The 21,308-nt window shown below is 41.0% G+C and overlaps 1 protein-coding gene across 1 annotated transcript in view; it reads left to right on the top strand.

Annotated features, from left to right (window-relative positions):
• LAMA1 (laminin subunit alpha 1) overlaps positions 1-21,308 on the top strand; it is a 124,007-nt gene that overhangs the window by 39,490 nt on the left and 63,209 nt on the right. Inside the window, exons 4-15 of the mRNA XM_061130669.1 lie at positions 2,062-2,304; positions 3,232-3,411; positions 5,933-6,022; positions 7,080-7,197; positions 8,780-8,958; positions 10,011-10,116; positions 12,061-12,221; positions 12,950-13,090; positions 13,690-13,863; positions 15,492-15,593; positions 18,848-19,059; positions 19,870-19,981. Coding sequence (XP_060986652.1) covers positions 2,062-2,304; positions 3,232-3,411; positions 5,933-6,022; positions 7,080-7,197; positions 8,780-8,958; positions 10,011-10,116; positions 12,061-12,221; positions 12,950-13,090; positions 13,690-13,863; positions 15,492-15,593; positions 18,848-19,059; positions 19,870-19,981 — 1,818 coding nt within the window. The remainder of the gene's footprint in view (positions 1-2,061; positions 2,305-3,231; positions 3,412-5,932; positions 6,023-7,079; positions 7,198-8,779; positions 8,959-10,010; positions 10,117-12,060; positions 12,222-12,949; positions 13,091-13,689; positions 13,864-15,491; positions 15,594-18,847; positions 19,060-19,869; positions 19,982-21,308) is intronic.

Raw genomic sequence — 21,308 nt, 5'->3', positions numbered from 1 at the left:
ACTATGGTTGTTCTTACACTGGCTATCATTTTGTGACATGTGACTGACCTCTCTGTCTAAAAGCCAACAAGGGTTTGATGAAAGTACAAGAAAATTGTATTGAAATGATTGCTGCTGGTTGAGGTCAGAGATTTGGAAAACTGGATTGGTGTTCACATGTTGCTCAGCTCAGGGTTTCATTCTGTTCCCTTGCAATCTGTAGAAGTGTGGTTTACATTTTAGTACCTGTGAGATCCTGGGAAGATTATTTAATCTTTCTGTGCCTCAGTTTTCTTGTCTGTAAAGTAGCGGGAGTAATAGTACATATTTCATGAGAAGAATGTAGTTAGAAAGGTTTGAAGTGCTAGTAATTCTAATAAAGCACTTAACTTGTCCTTAACCACAGCAAGTACTGTGGCTCAGTAGGAAAAGAATCTGCTTACAATATAGGAGACACAGGAGCCTCCGGTTTGATTCCTGGGTCAGGAAACCCCCCTGGAGAAGAGAATGGCAACCCACTCCAGTATTCTTGCCTGGAGAATTTCATGGACTGAGGAGCCTGACGGGCTACAGTCCATGGGTCTCAAAGAGTTGGACACAACTGAGCGACTGAGCAAACAAAATGTAGTAAATAAAAAAATATATATAAATGATAGAATATATGAATTACAAAACTGGGGAAAGGTTTTTAAAAAAAAAAAAAAACTCCCCCCAAAACAAAGCCATGTAATTATGTTCATAGGAGAATCTTCTGGAGATGTTTATGCTCCAACAGAATAGCCTTTACCTTATTTTAATTATTGTACATTTAAATCGATGAAGATGGTTCTAGATTTTTAAACATGGACATTCAGTTCCGGATACAAGCAGTTCCTCATTTTCCTCATTACTGAAATCCAATAACATTGTTTTGCTTTTAATGTGCTTTAGAAATAGGGGATGTGCTTTATTGGAGGGCGTTTCTTGTAGGTGAACAAAGTTATTATAATGAGATAGAACTGTCCTTCCCAGGGAATAGTTCAGTAGATGAAAATAAAATATTTTGGTTTATGGTGGGTTAATTGTGAGGAATTGTGTTCCTGGAATTGGTGAGGGCTAAGATGGGGAGAGGCTTAAGACAAAAAACAAAAAACCAACAAGCCCAGAGGTCATATAGTTGGACTCATCCAGTATGTAGCCTTTTCAGACTGGCTTCTTGCATTTAGCAATATACATTTAAGATTTCTCCATGTCTTTTTGTGGCATGAGAGCTCAATTTTAAAAATTATTATTACTGAATAATACTCCATTGTATGGACATCACACTTCCTCTATCCATTCACCTGTGGAAGTTTTCAACTCCTTTGGGTAAATACCAAGGAGCATGAGTGATAGATTATATGGTTAGATCATATTTAATTTTGTAAGAAATCACCAAACTATCTTCTGAAGTAGCTGCAGCATTTTGCATTTCCACTAGCTCTGAACAAGAGTTCCTGTCGCTCCACAACCTCACCAGCATTTCGTGTTGTTGGTGTTCTGGATTTTAACTGTTGTGGATTTTAACCGTTGTGATAGGTGTGTAGTGAGTTGACTTTTTTTTTCTCATCTCCAAATCAATGTATGAGAAATACATCACGACTATTAATGAAATATAATGCAACTATGACCATTAAGAATCCTGCTGGAGAAAGACACTGGAAACAAGAAAACAGGCACTTATGCTAATATTAACATTATTGGGACTTCCCTAGTGGTCCTGTGGTTAAGACTCCATGCTGCCATGCAGAGGGCACATGTTCCACGCCTGGTGAGGGAACTATATCCCACATGGTACATAGCACACCCAAATTATAAAAAAAAATTACACTGCTAATAACAATAATAATAATACAGATTCATTTGTGAATAGTTTGAGTATATTTTGAAAACAAATGCCGCCAGAAAAACATTTACAAGATACATCTCTTTTATGAGCAGTTATCTTCAAAAGCAGTAAAAGACACTGGAAGTCATCATATGGCAGTGCTCTCAAGAGGCACTTTGATTTCTGAGCACTTGTTACTGGTTATTGATTGAGACTTTTCAATGGCTTTGTTCCAGGTCTTCCAGGTCGCTTATGTCATCATCAAGGCAGCGAATGCCCCTCGGCCTGGAAACTGGATCTTGGAACGTTCTGTGGATGGTGTAGAGTTCAGCCCCTGGCAGTACTATGCTGTCAGTGACACGGAATGTTTGACTCATTACAACATCACTCCGAGACGGGGGCCGCCAACCTACAGGGCGGATGACGAAGTCATCTGCACCTCCTATTACTCCAGGCTGGTGCCGCTTGAACACGGAGAGGTAAGGCGCCCCCTACCGGCCGGGAGGTCTGTTTTTCCCCACCTCCAATGACAGCATAGCTCTGCTAGGAGCCAAAGATCACAGAGATCTTCAACTATTGAGATGCTGGAGCTGGGGTATCATTGCCTGGTGTCTACTGATGCTTCATGTTGCCCCAGACACATGTTACTTTATTGATTTCTTCCCTTCAAGGAGGTCCCTCAACTTCACTCTGCTGTGATTTAATAATTCATCAGGATCCTCCCTGGAGGATCCTTCCCATGACACCAGGGCAGCAACATTTGTTGATAGAGCTCCTGGTTTTGTCCAGGAAGTTCTCCCTCTCCCCAAGGGTGTTGTGGGTTGGATATGGTTGATGAAGTGTTCCAGTTCTGTGCTCTACAGGCCCGGACTGCACACACATCATTAAATCAGAGTGTGATCAAAAATTAGCCGTGCCTTGATAGCATGCCTTAATAAGCCAAAACCACAAAAACCCTCAAAAAAGTGCGTTTTCACACAGGAACTCAGCAGCAAGTCCTGCATTGTTTCAAGAGCAGAGACGAGTTGAGAGAGTGGGAGTTACAAAGTTCCCAGGCACCTTTTCTCACTCTCCTCAGTCTGTCCTTGACATTTAGACTCTGGTTCACAGATGCCTGTGGATCCATGTTAAAATGCTCTCATCACACCGGGAGAAGTGTTCTTGTTTAAAGGTTTCCTGAAATCCCGGAGACACTAGAATTAATGACTTTAATAAACTGAACTTGGGCTGTGATCATTGCTGTACACAAGTGTCAATGAATATTAGATTCCTGTAAGAATCTAGTTATTTGGTTTGATTTTAGATAATATCTGTAAAGATTATGCCCTGAATCTGAACCATCAGAGTTATAATTTTTTTTGCATGCTTAAAACGGATATTTCTTTATTTTAATGTTTTATCTTTAGATTCACACGTCGTTAATCAATGGCAGACCAAGCTCTGACGATCTTTCACCCAAATTGCTGGATTTCACTTCTGCACGATACATCCGCCTGCGTTTACAGCGCATCCGAACCCTCAACGCCGATCTTATGACCCTCAGCCACCGGGACCCTAAAGACCTGGACCCTATTGTCACCAGACGAGTAAGTCTGGCAGGGCTCCTGACCTCTGGGAAAACTTTATGTCATTTAACGGAAATAGACATTCCCTCCCTGGTTGGCCTTTTTTCTTATTTTTGTTGGCGACATTAAATACCACCTTTAAATGATGTAGTTCTGATGTGGTGTCCTCAGGCCCCCTTGTCTCCACTCATCCGACAACATCATCTTGCAGCGGATGTAGTGGCCATTTCTTCATTCTTATGTGGCTCCACGACTGACCAAGCAAGTGAGAGTTGTTGGGTTTTGGTTTTTTTGTTTTGTTTTCACTTAAAAGTTTAAACTTTGAGATACGTGTATGGTAAATGTACAAGGTTCATAGGGACAGACATTTTCAAACCCCTTGGATAAAGTAGGAGTGGAACAACCAAGTTACAGGATAGCTGTATGTTTAATTTTGGGGAATTTGCTGAGACATCAAAAGTAGCTATACCATTCTGCAGCAGTGTGTGAGGGCTCTGGGTACACCACACATGTCCATACTGGGGTGCTGGTCACTTGTCACCTCAGCTGTGCCAAAGTGCATGGAGGAACGTCTCCTTGAGTATTAATTTGTGTCTCCCTGAGAATTGTGTTGAGTGTGTGCTTATTTGTATCTGATCACATTTTTATCCATCTTTAAATTGGGTTACCTGTCTCTTTATTCCTGAGTTATAAATATCTTTATGTATCTTTGTCAGATGTGTCTCTACTGCAAATCCATTCTGTGTCCTCTGTCTCTTGCTTATCCACTTTCTTAACTATGACTTTCAATGAATAGAAATTTTAATTTTGATGCAATTTATCATTTTTTCCTCAGAATTAATCTTTCTATTCCTCTCTGAAAAATACTTGTTTACCGCAAGTTTACAAAAATATTATCTGATGCTTTTTTGTAATAGTTTTATAGTTTTAGTTTTCACACCTATTATCCATTCTTGTTCATTTTTTATTTGGTGTGAGGTAGAAGTTCTTTATTCTCCATGTGCATGTACAATTGTTCCACATGACTTGTTGAAAATATATACATTCTTTTTTTCTTTAAATTGTTTTGTGGCCTATTGAAAATTACTTGACCTTATTATTGTGGATGCATTTCTGGACACTGTATGGGTCTGTTTGTCTATCCTTATGCCAATAAAGGTCTTTCTTCATTACTGTAGAAAGTCTTGAAGTCAGGTACTGTAACAGTCCACTTCAGTTCTTTTCCAGGATTGATTAGGCTATTCCAAGTTCATTGTGTTTCCTTATGAGTTTTAGAACCAGTTTGTAAATTTCCGCCCAAAAAGAAAGGAAGAAAGAAAGCCTGCTGACACCTTCATTGGGAGTTCATTGATTCCATAGATCAACTTAGAAGGAATTTTAGAAAACATTTTGACAGTATTGGATCATCCAGTGCACAGATGTGCTATGTGTCTCCTCTTATGTCCGACTTCTTTCACTCCTCTTGGCACTGATTAAAAATTAAAATTGTTTATCATCCATCTTTTGTTCAGTTTATTTTTAAGTATTTCTTGTTTTTGAATGTTAGTGTTAATGGCTTGCTTTCTAAAATTTGTTTTCAATTTGTTCATTCTAGTATACAGAAGTGTAATTCATTTTTGTTCATTGAGATATTGCCAGATTTACAAATTCCTGTAGCTTTTGATAGATTTTCTATGTACACAATCATGTTATCTACAAATAATGACAGTTCAGTCTTACTATGCCCTCTATTTGCCTTTGACTTCCTTTTTCTTGCATTATTGAACTGACTGGCACCGTATGGGCTACTAAAATGTTGACTAGAAATTGTGAGAGCCGATTTTAGGAGGAAAGTGCTTAACCTTCCACTGTTAGATCCAGGATCCAGGTTTTCCATAGACGCACCTTCATTAGACTGAAGAAGCTTGCTTCTGCTTATGGTTTGCTGAGTTTTTGAATGATGGTATTGCCTTCTTTAAAATGCTTTTACTGCATCTAATGAAAGGATCTTAGGTTTTCTCCTTTATTCTGTTAATATGGTGATTTACATTTATTGATGTTTATATGTTAAATTAACTCTGCACCCCTGGGATAAGTCCTATTTGGTCATGAGTTATCCTTTTTATGTAGTGAAAAAGTGAAAGTCGCTCAGTCATGTATGACTCTTTGCAACCCCATGGACTATACAGTCCATGGAATTCTCTAGGCAAGAATACTGGAGTGGGTAGTTTATAAAGGGCTATATTCAATTTAGGAATATTGTTAGAGTTCTAAGTAGCCTAGGTTTTGAATATGACTGCCTCAGTTTATGATGCAGCCAAGTTGAGAAATTCTTTTTCAATTCTTTTGGTTTCTATGGATGAACTAATTTGAACATTATTTACTTTAATTGAACATAAATATTTTATTTATATTTATTTATGCATGAAATATTCTTTAAAAGGTATATGTGTGTTTTTGATTACCAATAGCAACTGAGATATTTGTTTGCATGTCAACATTTTCTTTGCACTGAAATAGAAGAGGTTTTATTTTATTTTTTTGTAACTTTCTTTTTCCTTAGTATTACTATTCAATAAAAGACATTTCTGTTGGAGGAATGTGTATCTGTTATGGCCATGCTAGTAGCTGCCCATGGGATGAAGCTACAAAGGTGAGTAGTAGTATTTCACATCTTATTAAAACCTTAGAAGTTGTAGCTATAATGTCGGCGTTGCACTTTTTATTTAAGGCAAGTGTTGAAAGTTATAAAATCATGCCACAAAAAGAGAACTTTTTAGATAATTTAACTGGTTTAATTTTTTAAAGACAATTTAATTTTGCTTTGGTTGAAGAATACGTTTAAAATAAATCTTTCTAGGAATTTTTTTTGTTGCAAAAATAGATATAATATTTGCCATTTTAACCTTAAACTATAAAATAGTGTCCAACCGAGTGGCCCTTTGAATTTTAAAGCTCTTTTCTGTAAGATAGTAAGTGAAAATCATGTGCAGTTAGGAATTATGCTTATGTTTTTAACAGTCCCCTTCTCTTTCCTTTCTGTGGTGCTAAATCAAGATAAAACAAAGTTTTCCTGTTTTAGCATCATATTAAGTGAAGAAGAGGACATTCTCTTTTCTTCTTCTCTTAAAAAACTTACATGGAATTGCTTTTTATTTTTTCCCAATCTTTGTTATAATTTAACTCCTGAATAGGATTATTCTCTTATTAATGCTGAAAAATATAGAGATGAATATCCAGAAAGTTATTCAGGGACTTCTCTGGTGGTCCAGTGGGTAAGATTCTGTGCTCCCAATGTAGGGGGCCCAGGTTTGATCCCTAGTCAGGAAACTAGATACTGAATTCTACAATTAAGAACTGATGCAACCAAAATAAATATATATATATATATATATATATATATATTTTTTTTAAATGAAAGTTACTTATAGGAGCTTCCAAACCTTTCAAGTCAACATATCTCTTTTGAAAAGTTTTTGTTAGTTAACCCATGTTAGTTTATTTTCTTTCTTCTCGATTCTGCATGTAACCAGGTTCTATATTTATTTTTATCTTTAAAAATGAAATACCCATTTGCTTATATGTCACCATATATCCTCAACTGCAAACCCTTGCTATGTATTTGACTGTGATGAATTTTTCTTGAAATAAACTTAAGAAAAGCATGCAGGTCAATTTTCAGATCCAGTTTTATGTTCCTTGTTGTCTAGAAATTCCAGTGTCAGTGTGAACATAACACATGTGGGGACAGATGCAATCGATGCTGCCCTGGGTACCACCAGCAGCCTTGGAGACCTGGCACTGTTTCTTCCGGGAACACGTGTGAAGGTGAGGCCACTCAGGGGTGCAGGGATGTGAAGTCTTCCCCCTTCATCTGCTTCAGTTTACAGTGACTTCATATTTATAGTGTGTAATGGTTTGGAAAAGACCCTGATGCTGGGAAAGATTGAGGGCAGGAGGAGAAGAGGGTGACAGAGGATGAGACAGTTGAACTGTATCACCGACTCAATGGACATGAGCAAACCCAGGGAGATGGTGAAGGACAGGGCCGCTGGACATGTTGCAGTCTGGGGGGTCGCAAAAAGTCAGACACGACTTAGCAACTGAATAAAGTGGTTTCCTTAGTTATTCAAGTAATTCCCAAAGCTGCAGACTACTGTCATAAGACATGAAGGATTGAGACCTAATATATCATTATGATTTACTATTTATCTATGATTGCCCTTCCTGTGTATTCATTTATTCTTTACTAATTTGGATTTAGATTTTAAATAGGCAATATATTCACAAGGTTCCAATATCTACAGTATATAAAAGCATATTTGTATATTTCTATCTCCACCCTTCCCACTTTGTATTATTTCCCGGTAGGTTCTTCCTGAAATGTTTATGCAAGGAAAGCATGTTAACACTTTCCTATACCTTACACAGTTTGTGCATAGAATCTAATGTGATGTACACGTCAATCTGTGCATTGCTTTTGTATTTAACAATATATCTTAAAGAAAATTCCATATTTTAATTTCCATATTAATGGTATGAAATGCTGCTTTAAATACAGTTGCACTGGGGAATTTCCCTGCTGGTCTAGTGGAAAAGACTCTGCACTCCCAATGCTGGGGGCTCAGGTTCAAACCCCAATCAGGAAACTAGATCCTACATGCCACAACCAAGACCTGGTGCATCCAAATTAATCAATTAATTAAAAAAAATAGTTTCATTGAACTCCATTGTATGGATTTAACGTTATCAAAACATCTACCTACCTGTAGTATTTTGCTTGCTCTTAGAGATGGTTAGATAGCATCACCAGTTCAATGGACAGTTTGAGCAAACCCCGGGAGATAGTGACGGGCAGAGTAGCCTGGCGTGTTGCAGTCTGTGCGGGTCACAGAGTCACCCAGGACTTAGCGACTGAACAACAATAGCAAGTCTTCTTTTAACACAAGCAGTGGTACAGTGATTCACCTGACAAGTGAGCAGGTGCTTCTGCCGAATGTGATCCCAGGAAAGAGGTTGATGGATCCAGTGGGTGTGCAAACTTATAATTCAGACAGCTATTCCCTAACGCCTCCAGAAGGTGGCCCATGTCCTACTAAAATGACTTACTCTATAGTTTTAATTTATAGTCAGCTCGCCTAGTTGCTCAGCTGGTAAAGAATCTGCCTGCAATGCAGGAGACGCCGATTTGATTCCTGGGTTGGGAAGATCGCCTGGAGAAGGGAGAGGCTACCCACTCCAGTATTCTGGCCTGGAGAATTCCATTGGCCTGTATAGTCCATAGGGTTGCAAAGAGTCGAACACAACTGAGTGACTTTCACTTTCATCAAAATTTACTTAAGGAGGGAAGGCTTGTGTTTATCTAGACCATGGCATCTATATTAACCAAGATTTGAAAATATTTTCCTAGAATGCAACTGCCACAATAAAGCCAAAGACTGTTACTATGATGAAGATGTGGCCAATCAGAGGAGAAGCCTGAATATTGCTGGACAGTTCAGAGGAGGAGGGGTTTGCATCAGCTGCCTGCAGAACACCATGGGTGTCAACTGTGAAACCTGTGTGGATGGATATTACAGACCCCATGGGGTAAGAGTGCCTTGGCTGTCACCCAGCTTTGTGGCAGGAAAGAGCCTCAGACCACCACACACAACCCCAGCACTGGAGACATTTCCTCCTATAACATTTGACTGTATTCTTTATTTGACTGAATATTTATTGGGGAGTCTTTTATAATCCAAGCGATTGAAAGCATACAAAGATGAAAAAGAAACCATTTGTTTTCGAAGAACTTAAAATTTGATTGGGGAGACAGATGTGCCCAACAGTTAACTATAAAATCAATCACTAGTTGAAGGGTTGAAATAGAGTTACAGGCAACCAGCTATAAAGATAAGGAAGGTTTTTTTAAGCCCTAACCATTTCTCACTTGTTTTGTTTTCTGGTTCAGAATCCCTTTATTGGAATGCTAGTAAGGGGTACATGCATATAATTATAAGGATTCCAGTTCTTAGGACCTTTGTTAGATTTTGACTCATGATTTTTCTTCTGTCCTTCTGCTGGCAGTTGCCCTGGGAATACCTGCCACTTAATGTTTGCTTTTTAGCTTGTAGTGTTCTTCAGTATAGATATCCTGCTCTGTAGTCTTCTTTTTCTGGCTCAGAGTAGGATGTTTGCTCACTGCTACTTACCTTGAATTCAGAGCCCCCTGGCTGCATCCTCTCAGAGTTTTATGATACTCAGTGTTCACGGGGAGAGTCAGCCAATAACTGAAGCAGCTGTCTCCTGCTCAAAGGAAGTGCTCACTTCTCAGTTGACATGTAGCTGACATGGGAATCCCATGGTTGCTGGGTTATAGGAGATGCTTCTAGATAACTCCAGGTCACAGCAGAGCTAGGGGGCCTGGGAGCTGTGATAATGGGAAAGGAGGACTCTTTGCTAATGACGCCAGCGGTTGTCACCATCAAAAGGATGTTTGGTATTTTCTGGCTTGACCTATACACCCTGGGTACACAAAATCATGGTGATAGTCACATCTGGGACGAAAAGCCAACACTTTGTCATTGATGTTATTGTCAATGTTAATGCTAAGATTGCTATTATTTCTAGCAAGATAATCTAGGACAACCTCTGCCTTTCAGGTGTCTCCTTATGAGGACAACCCTTGTCGCCCCTGTGACTGTGACCCTCTGGGGTCCCTCAGTTCTGTCTGTATTAAGGATGACCTTCACTCTGACTTACACAGAGGTACTTGGTTCATTTCTGTGCTCGTAATCGATGTGTGTGTGTGTGTGTGTGTGTGTGTGTGTGTGTGTGTGTGTGTAAGATTTGCACCTAGCAAGACTGTTACCATTGTGTAATAATTTGGTGATGATTCTCTATTGATGTTTTGCTCATCAGATATTTATGAAGCACCTTACCACTATGTGCCAGGCAGTTTTTTAGGACCTGGGAACATGTATATATAGTTGAACAGATAACCAAGGTCTCTGCTCACAGGCAGACACTAAATGAACAAGTCCATGAATAATATAAAGAAAGGTCTTGGTGCCCTGGGCATAAAGCAAAATTACCAGTCGTGATAGATTTGAGGAAGGGAGGGGTGGAGATGGTGATGTCAAGGTGATGAAATGACATTTGAGAGGTTAATTGAGCTTTTGATGAAAGAAGCAATGAGGCTCTGTTTCAAGTCATATGTGGAACAGTAAATATCAATCACTGCATTTAGCTCTCAGAAGACAGGCAGAGGCTTAAGCATACATCCTCCTACAACACAAGCAAATCCTCCAGGTAACCTTGTAAATGTCAATGTTCTTTCCATTTCCAAAACTGGCAAATGGACATGCAAATGCCAGAGTCCCCTGAATAGCTTGTATCTGCTCAGAGACCCCTGCGACCGCCTCCGGTGCTCAGTCGCTGGCAGTGGAAGTGGATATTGATCAGCAGAGAAGGATGTGCTCACTGTGGGCCTGCTGGTTGGGGGGATGGTGAATTACAGGAACTAGTGATTCTAACCTGCAACCCACGATAAGATGATGCTGATGATGACAGTTACCTTTGATTGGATTCACTGAAAAATATACATCATTTTAATTTTTAATCATAGCAAGTAAAAATTATTTTACCCACTCTATAGGCAAGGAAACTGTAGCTCAGAGCACTTGAGAAACTTGGCCAAGAGTCTGCAACTTTTGAAGCTGGTATTAAAAGCAAAAGACAGTGCTCATCACCCTCCACCACTGGCTTCTGCGCTTTTTTTTTTTAAAAGAATTTTCTGATATAATTGACTTGCATACAGTACATCCATTTAAAGTGTACAGTCCATTGTTTCAGGATATTCATGGGTGTAGCCATCACCGCAATCCAATATTGGAATATTTCTATCACCCTGTAAAGAAGCCCCCTACCCATTGGCAGTTTCACTGCCTGTTTCCCTTCACCCCTTCCCCACCCCTGCCCCAGCTCTAGGCAACCACTGAGCTACTTTCTTTCTAAAGGTTTGCTTATTCTGGCCATTTCATAAAAATAAAACATAGAATATGTGGTCTTTAGTGACTGGCTGCTTTCACTGACCATACTATTTTCAAGTTTCATCCCTATTGTAGCAGGTGTCAGCATTCGTTTATTTTTTCTTGCTGTATAATACTCCATTGTATGTGTGTTTAACTTATTCATTCATCAGTAGATGGATATTTAAGTTGTTTTGACTTTTTGGCTATTGTGAATAATGCTGCTATGAGCCTTTGTGTATAAGTTTTGGGGAAGACATTGTTTCCATTTTTCTTGGTTAGCTACTTCAGAGTAGCATCTCTAGATCTTATGACTACTCTATGCTTAGCCTTTCAAGGAGGAACTGAATGGTTTTCAAAAGCTACTGAATCATTTTACAGTTACATGTGTTTTCCACCTTTTCTTTCTTTAAACCAGGGGTTGTCAACTATGTTCTATGGGCCATAACTTGCACCACTGTCTCTATAAAGAAAGTTTTATTGGAACAGAGCTGTTTCCATCTGTTAATGTATCCTCTGTGGCTGCTTTCAAGCCATATGGGCTGAATTGAATAGTTGCAACAGAGACTGGCCAAAAAGCCTACAATATGTACTCCCTGGCCTTTTACAGAAATAGTTGGCTGACCCCTGCTTTAAACCCCTTTTACTTTCCTGTTGGATCATTTTGCCACTTTCTTTGTAGGGAAGTGGCCAGGTCAGTGTCTATGCAAGGAAGGTTATGCAGGAGAAAAATGTGATCGCTGCCAATTCGGCTATAAGGGTTACCCGGAGTGTGTGTCCTGTGACTGCAACCCAGCTGGCAGCGTGAATGAGGAACCCTGCTCTGAGTCTTGTCTCTGTAAGGTACGTATGACAGAAAATAGTCTTTAGCATTCATTTACAAGATGAACAATTATAAAGTCCTTTTCAGATTTTAAAATACTTGAAAGATTGACAAACATAGAAGATTTAAGACAAAATGATACGAAAAAGCCATTGCAATATAACAACCAAGCTCTAGATCCTTAGCCTCAGACTTGAGTACAAAATCAGATGATAATATTTCAGACTATCGGGAAATTGTGACATTATGAGGCTTTGCATTTGTCTTTTTGTTTACCTATGTCTCTGGGTTAACAGACATGTTTCCTGCTAATGTCATGTTTGTTATTGTTGTTCAGTCGTTCAGTCGTGTTTGACCCTTTGTGACCCCATGCGGCACATCAGGCTTCCCTGTCCTCCACTATCTCCTGGAGTTTGCCCAAATTCGTGTCTGTTGAGTCAGTGGTGCTACCTAACCATCTCATCCTCTGCCACCCTCTTCTCCTTTTGCCTTCAGTCTTTCCCAGCATCAGGGTCTCTTCCAATGAGATGGCTCTTCGTGTCAGCTGGCCAAAGTATTGGAGCTTCAGCTTCAGCATCAGCCCTTCCAATGAGTATTCAGAGTTGATTTCCTTTAGGATGGACTGGTTGGATCTCCTTGCTGTCCAAGACACTCTCAAGCATCTTCTCCAGCACCATGTATCATGTTTATGTCATTTTATTCTGTCCATCTGTTGGTTTCAAAAGCTAATTTTTTGCTTCACTTGCAGGAAAATGTTGAGGGGAGTCACTGTGATCGCTGCAAGCCAGGATTCTATAACTTGGAGGAAAGGAACCCCCAGGGCTGCTCCGAGTGCTTCTGCTTCGGCGTCTCTGACGTTTGTGAAAGCCTCTCCTGGCCCGTCAGTCAGGTGGGGGCACCTTCCGAAAGCTGGGAGGTGGGAGTGTGGCAGGTGGCACGGAGATGATGAGGACAGGCAGGGGGCCCTAGCTGTTTGGGGAACAGAGAGTCTGGGGGGTTGGTTTCTAGAGGGACAGCTTGCTGGTTGGAGCTTAGGGCTCTTCCCTGACCTCCCTTCTCCTTCCTTGCTAGTGCCTGGGGAAGAGGGACTCTGGTCAATACTTGAGAAGGGCTAAGTGTTCCTGTGGGTGGTCTCCTGTCATCTCTACACAGGTGACAGATTAGGAGGATAGGATCTGGAGGCTTTATATAGTGTTTGGCATTTGGCTAAGAAGCAGGGGACAGCAATGAAGAAGTCAGCATTAGCCAGAGATGTTTTATTCAGTGCATTTATTGACTTCTTTGCTATTCTTTTAATCTGAGATATATATCCATGGCCTGTACAGTTTTGCTCATCTATTTGCTTCTAATTGACCTGGGCTTGGGGAACTTTTAGCCACGGTATGTGAACTCCATCCTGGCTGAGCTCTCTGGGCCTGCCCCTTCACTGTGAAGATGCTAGCACCCAAAGGGATTCACAGATCTGAAATTCTTGGATCTTTTTTGAAGGTGAAAGATATGTCCGGGTGGCTGATCACCGACTTGGTCAGTTCCAACCAGATCCGGTCTCAGCAGGACGCGCTGGGCGGACGTCACCAGATCAGCATCAACAACTCGGCAGTGGAGCAGAGGCTGACCTCCCAGTACTACTGGGCGGCCCCGGAGGCCTACCTGGGAAACAAGGTACTTGTGGTGATGGTGTCTCGGGCAGGGATCTCGGGAACATTCGGGAAGAACTTTGGTTGGCCTTTCATGTAGTCTCCTTGCTCTCCTGGGCATTTGGCAGAATATCACTTAGTGTTGGCTCCCACCTGACTCCCACGGTCTTTTTGCCCCTGCTTGACTTTACTACATCATTAAAATAGGAACGTGTGTCCTTCTGGCACCATGGTGGGCCCCTGCTAGGTAGGGGAAGCCTGTGCCCTTCTCCCAAAGAGACTTTCTGCCCTGCTCTGGGTTCCTGGGTCACCCAGGCCTTTGTGAAGGTCCCTGGCATCCCTGTTCTGTGGAGTCAGCCGTGTGCCAGTTTTGTGCTCAGTCCTGTCTGCTTCTTTGCTACCCCATGAATTGTAGCCTGCTAGGCTCCTCCCTCCATGGGGTTTCCTAGGCAAAAATACCAGAGTGGGTTGCCATTTCCTTCTCCAGAGGATCTTCCTGACCCAGGGATCGAACCCGTATCTGCTGCATCTCCTGCTTTGGCAGGCGGGTTCTTTAGCACTGAACCATCTGGGAAGCTTGTACCTGTCTCACCGGGTGTATAGAACACTCCTAGAAAGGGTGTGCAGGGGACCCCCTGCTTCTTTTTCATGATTGTTGCTCACGTGAAGTTCGTGTTTAAGAACAGATAGGATCCTTTCTGTTGTAAGAAAATGCTCAAAGGGGATTCTAGAAAGTGGGAAGTTGGTTGATAGGATTTAACCTCTCTCTTTTGTGACATGGTCCTGTCCCTCCTCACCAATCGTGCACTTTCTCCAGATTCTGATCTGAAAGTATATTCAGTGGAATATCCTTCAATGGCTCTGGCTCTCTGCTTGACTTAGCCTCACCTTAGTCTCGCCTTTGGTTTAAGTCATGGTGTAGGTATTGTGCCATAGTCCATTTCTAGATAATTTGATGGTTACATTTTAAATTTTATAGTTGTTTTCTGTATGTTTAAGTGGTGCTTATTTTTTGAAAATGATTGCTTTTCTTCACTAAATTGCAATCTTAGAAGTCATTTTCTGTTTAGAATGAGGTCTTAACACCAAAATTCAGTAGTTTGTGTATCTGGGGATCACCTCTCCAATTTTTTTATGGTGTAGAAATTGGCTTCTGAACATTGTGTTGTTATACTATAGCTGGCAGAAGAAAATCTCTCTCTCTTTTACATTAAAGGATATGGGGTTGGAGAAAATCCGTAGTCCTTCCTTTGGCTGATCACACATGTGTCTGTCATTCTCCCACAAGCAGGGTGATGAGACCAAATGTTGAGACTATAGTCCTGGGGCAAACTCCCCACCCCCTGCAGTTCTTCCATGAAATTAAAGTCTGTTATTGGACTAGCAGAAGTTCATAGTCACTTACCTCGTTAGCTCTAAGAAGGAGTGCATTTTCTGTGCATTTAAACAATATCCTGCATTTGGTGATGTCAGTTAAACCGAAGATTCGTATAACACGCTTCCTGTCCATTGCCTTTAATGTGAAGTCCTTACATGCTGGGGCCTCGGGGACCCCTTGCAGTCTAGTAGTTTCCAGATGAGTCCTAGCCACCGTGTCCTCCAACCACACGCTCTGCTCCCTCCTTGGTGCTCACTGTCCCTTCATGGTTCCAGCTGACGGCCTTTGGTGGCTTCCTGAAGTACACAGTGTCCTATGAGGTCCCAGTGGACGCGGTGGACGGTGACCCCCTGTCTCACGCCGATGTCATCATTAAGGTAACTGCTTTCTTGTCGCTGTGTTAGAGCTGAGAGGACTTCATGGGGGTCAGTTTTATGACCGGAAGTGTCGAAGAGGGGGTGCGATGTAGCGAGGAGCTCAGGACCAGGAGGGCTTTCAGCAGTGGTCTGCCTCTCAGGTCTCCTGAGACTAGGATTTCCAGAACTGCCCCGGGGGCCGCACCGTAGCTCTTCCCTTTATCCTGTAGTGGAGGTGTCTGTTCTAAGGGGAGAAGGTTTTCCTCCGTGTAGGGACTGCCTGATCGGCCCTGGAGCCCCTCCGCCCCTCCGGCCGTGTCCTCCCCACTGAGTGACCAGAGTCTGGCTGGTCACAGGGTCTGTGTGCGGACAGGATATGTGTCATTGTTTTTGTCTCGCCTCTGTCCCCTCCATCCCTGTTCTCAGTCCCATCACAAAAAGAAACAGATGACTAATGAGAACCTACTCTACAGCACAGGGGACTCTTCTCAGAGCTCTGTGGGGACCTGAAGGAAATCCAAAAAAAGAGGGGATCTCTGTATACACATAGCTGATTCACTTTGCTATGCAGCAGAAATTAACACAAAACTGGAAGGCAACTATGTGCTTAGTCACTCAGTCGTGTCCAATTCTTTGGGACCCCCATGGACTGTAGCCCACCAGGCCCCTCTGTCCATGGGGATTCTCCAGGCAAGAATACTGGAGCGGGTTGCCACGCCCTCCTCCAGGGGGTCTTCCCAACCCAGGGATCAAACCCTGGTCTCCTGCGTTGCAGGTAGATTCTTTACCGTCTGAGTCACCATGGGGTTTCCTAAAAGAAATGCTAATTGTCATGTCGGTCCTTGAAATTCATTTTACAAGGATTAAAATTTCTAATTAAAATAGGTATTCTCCTAATTGTTATTTGACAGACTAGGTTAACAAACACTCCGTATAAACAAAACCTAAGGTTGTGAAAAAATGAAACATGAGCATTACCCTTGGGGGTACACACATAGGTCAGAAAACACATGGTGGTAAATGGGCTCCTATTTGATTACTTTGATGACTTTTAAGAAGTGAGCATGAAAATGAAATCTTTATTTTCAGTTATTACCCACCAATAAGAGGAAGTTAGGTTCACAGTTTTAGCTCGTGATATAAAGTCAACTAGGAGACAGATCTACATCCATCAGATACAACTAATGGACTGACTTTTAAAATCAGAAATATAGATCAATGGAACAGAATAGAAAGCCCAGAGATAAATCCACGAACCTATGAACACCTTATCTTTGACAAAGGAGGCAACGATATACAATGGAAAAAAGACAACCTCTTTAACAAGTGGTGCTGGGAAAACTGGTCAACCACTTGTAAAAGAATGAAACTAGAACACTTTCTAACACTATACACAAAAATAAACTCAAAATGGATTAAAGATCTAAATGTAAGACCAGAAACTATAAAACTCCTAGAGGAGAACATAGGCAAAACACTCTCCGACATAAATCACAGCAAGATCCTCTATGACCCACCTCCCAGAATATTGGAAATAAAAGCAAAACTAAACAAATGGGACTTAATGAAACTTAAAAGCTTTTGCACTACAAAGGAAACTATAAGTAAGGTGAAAAGACAGCCCTCAGATTGGGAGAAAATAATAGCAAATGAAGAAACAGACAAAGGATTAATCTCAAAAATATACAAGCAACTCCTGCAGCTCAATTCCAGAAAAATAAATGACCCAATCAAAAAATGGGCCAAAGAACTAAACAGACATTTCTCCAAAGAAGACATACAGATGGCTAACAAACACATGAAAAGATGCTCAACATCACTCATTATTAGAGAAATGCAAATCAAAACCACAATGAGGTACCATTACACGCCAGTCAGGATGGCTGCTATCCAAAAGTCTACAAGCAATAAATGCTGGAGAGGGTGTGGAGAAAAGGGAACCCTCTTACACTGTTGGTGGGAATGCAAACTAGTACAGCCGCTATGGAAAACAGTGTGGAGATTTCTTAAAAAACTGGAAATAGAACTGCCATATGACCCAGCAATCCCACTTCTGGGCATACACACTGAGGAAACCAGATCTGAAAGAGACATGTGCACCCCAATGTTCATCGCAGCACTGTTTATAATAGCCAGGACATGGAAGCAACCTAGATGCCCATCAGCAGATGAATGGATAAGGAAGCTGTGGTACATATACACCATGGAATATTACTCAGCCATTAAAAAGAATTCATTTGAACCAGTCCTAATGAGATGGATGAAGCTGGAGCCCCTTATACAGAGTGAAGTAAGCCAGAAAGATAAAGAACATTACAGCATACTAACACATATATATGGAATTTAGAAAGATGGTAACGATAACCCTATATGCAAAACAGAAAAAGAGACACAGAAATACAGAACAGACTTTTGAACTCTGTGGGAGAATGTGAGGGTGGGATATTTCAAAAGAACAGCATGTATACTATCTATGGTGAAACAGATCACCAGCCCAGGTGGGATGCATGAGACAAGTGCTCAGGACTGGTGCACTGGGAAGACCCAGAGGAATCGGGTGGAGAGGGAGGTGGGAGCGGGGATCAGGATGGGGAATACATGTAAATCCATGGCTAATTCATATCAATGTATGACAAAACCCACTGAAATGTTGTGAAGTAATTAGCCTCCAACTAATAAAAAAAATAAAAATAAAAATAAAATCCAGGCTATCTTGAAAGCTTGCAACATACCAGATATTGGTGTGTATTCTCTAGTGACAGAATGCCAGCAATGGCTGATAATGAATAGAACTTGTGGGTTTTTAATAGGTATTTTCTTATGTTGCTAGGAATCAGGAGGTTTATTAAATGTTTGTGTCCAGAAATGAGTTAAGATACTACATTCCAATAAAAATTGCAACAAAACCAAACAAAAAACTCAGCAAGACCTTGGCCTTTGCTATACCCCTGAAACATTGTAAATCAACTGTACTTCAATTTAAAAAAAGATGAGGGGTATCAGATTGGTTGCTTTGAGGAAAACTTGGTCTAGTGCTTGCCTTTGTTTCTTTTCTGAGATTAGCAGAGGCACAGTCTTTAGACTTATTATCCAAATTCCTCTGAGAGGAACACAGTGAAATACCTCTGATCCTTCTGGACCAAGGGCTACATGGATAGTATTACACGTTTGGCCAAGATATGAAAAGCCAGGTGGCTGAATACAAAATTTGCTTTTCGTGTTTCATCATGAAAATGAATCATGAATGTATTTCCTCCTTATTTTAAAAATGTTAGGGAAACGGAATCACTTTAAGCACCCAGGCTGAGGGCCTGCTGTTGCAGCCATATGAAGAGTACTTGAACGTGGTTAGACTGGTACCAGAGAACTTCCGAAATTTCAAGAGCAAGAGGGAGATAGATCGTGACCAGCTGATGACCGTCCTCACCAATGTGACCCATCTCTTGATCAGAGCCAACTACAACTCTGCCAAGGCAGCTCTTTACAGGTGTGTACTGGTAAGGAGGGAAAACTTACGGTAGTCTTGCCTTTTGTACTGCATAGTTTATGAATTGTCTATTTTATGCATTGTGTATTTTAAGTTGAATATACTGACAATTTTAAGGACACAGCTAATGGAACTGTCTGTCTTGGAATTGTTTTTTATTACTACAATTTTATCGAAAGTATAAGAAGAGTTGTCCATGACCAATGTATCTAGTAGGAAATAGACTTGGTGTCAGGATCAGATATTTGCAGGGTGGTTTTCTGAGAAATGAGGGGACAGTTGCCAGCAATGTTGCACCTAGTTTTCACCCTCTTGATGTTAATAGTCTTAGATTTTCACAGACTATTGAAGCTCATGAGTTCAGCCTTAGTCGTTTTGTTACTTTGAGAAGGTTTGTTTCTGGCAACACCAGTCAGAGTGTGCACAAAGAATACGGCTAAAGCAAACCAAAGAGAACTGCACACCCAGTGACATTGTCCCTGCCCTAGAGAGAGTTCGGCTGCCTGGGCTTGTTCTTCTGAAGTTCATTCTTCCGAAGGGGCCCCGCGGAGCCTTGCCTCAGCTGTGTTGGGCAGTAGCTCATCTTTTTCCAAATTTTGAAGGCATTTCCAGGGACTAATGACAGCTCCCAGAAAATGTTCTGTTGTGAAAGTCTCTTGTTACTTACAACACACTCACCTTTTTAATTAAAAAAAATTTTTTTTGTTTGAATTAAGCCTTTTTCAGGAATTTGTCTTCTTTGAGGTTTTAGATGCTGCAGGCAAGCATGTTAAGTTGTGTAATGTGCCCTATCTGTTTGTCTGTTGGTAGGTTGGATTCTGTCTCTCTGGACGTGGCCAGCCCTAACGTCATAGACCTGTCCCTGGCCACGGAGGTAGAGCACTGCGAGTGTCCTCAGGGTTACGCGGGCATCTCCTGCGAGGTAACCGTCCTCCTCCTACCTATCTGCTTCCTTTTCTCCTTCCTATGTGGAAAAAAATGCATCGAAGGTGATGTCATGATGTACATTTGAATTTTAATTTTGGAAACCCAGTGTTTCTAAGTTTCAGACTTTTGAGGGATCTTGGAATATAGGAAACACATTGCTTAAAGAAATCTAGGGACTTTCTTGGCTGTCCACTGGTTAAGATTTGTCTATCAACACAGCAGGTGCAGGTTTGATGCCTGGTCAGGGAGCTAAGATTCTGTGTGCTTCACAGCCAAAAAAAAAAAACAAACGGAAGCAATATTGTAACAAATTCAATAAAGACTTTAAAAATGGCCCACATCAAAAAAATCTTTAAAAAACTTAAAAAAAATAAATCTGATTTCTCTGAAGCCCCTGGGAATACCCTCAGTAGGTGTCACTGTCTGGCTTAGTCAGTAGGAAAGTTGCAACACCCATGCCATATTTTGCATTCCTAAGGAGGATCAAACTTCGATTGTATTTGAACATTTACCAGTTACCAACACTTGACCTGGAAAGCTTTAGCCAAGCCAGCCCTGTGTGGAGACCTTTGATGGCCCCTGGCTGTGTTACTTACATTGTCTCCACATGACATAGTCAATGTATAAAACTACACTTACATTCATCACTAAAAGTAATCTTTTGCTTAAAAATTTTGAAGTATGTTTTGAATTATTTGGACATCCATATTGATAATAACTCTCTCTTACTGAGAACTTTGTATGTATCTGGCTCTGTTCTGAGCCCTTTCCACATATAACCCCGTTTAATCCTTAGAACAGCCCTATTAGGTAGGCCCTTCACATACTTTCTGTTCCAGAGATGAGGAACAGAGACACAGAGAGGTTAAGGAACTTGACTGAGGTCACACAGCTAGCAAGCGGTCATATTAGGATTTGAACTCCACCCCTGACAGCTGCCACGAGGTCCTTTCACATGCCCATGACTGACTGTGAACATTTGTCATTGTCTGTGATTTCTTGGCCTGCACTTTTACAAAGTGAGAACATTTAACTTATAATCTGTTTTTACCTTTACTAACTTTGTAATTAATAAAGTTGGCCTGAAACTTCCTGATGTAGATATTTAATATCTCTATTTTTCATATTTTGCAAAGTTTTTTTGGTATGGAGTGGGGACCAAAGAACTTTTTTTTTTTACATCTCATTTATTTTTAGGACCAACAAGAGTTCATAGGTCCTAATCCCTGTGGGTCTCCTGCTTAATGGAAAAATGACCCTCAGATCACCTCATAGTATGTGGATTTGGGCTTAGGGGAGCCACAGGTAGTGCAGAGATAACC

This window comes from Dama dama, chromosome 27 (genome assembly GCF_033118175.1).
Source record: "Dama dama isolate Ldn47 chromosome 27, ASM3311817v1, whole genome shotgun sequence".
NCBI classification, from domain to species: Eukaryota; Metazoa; Chordata; class Mammalia; order Artiodactyla; family Cervidae; genus Dama; species Dama dama.
This window is presented reverse-complemented; position numbering and strand designations above follow the sequence as displayed.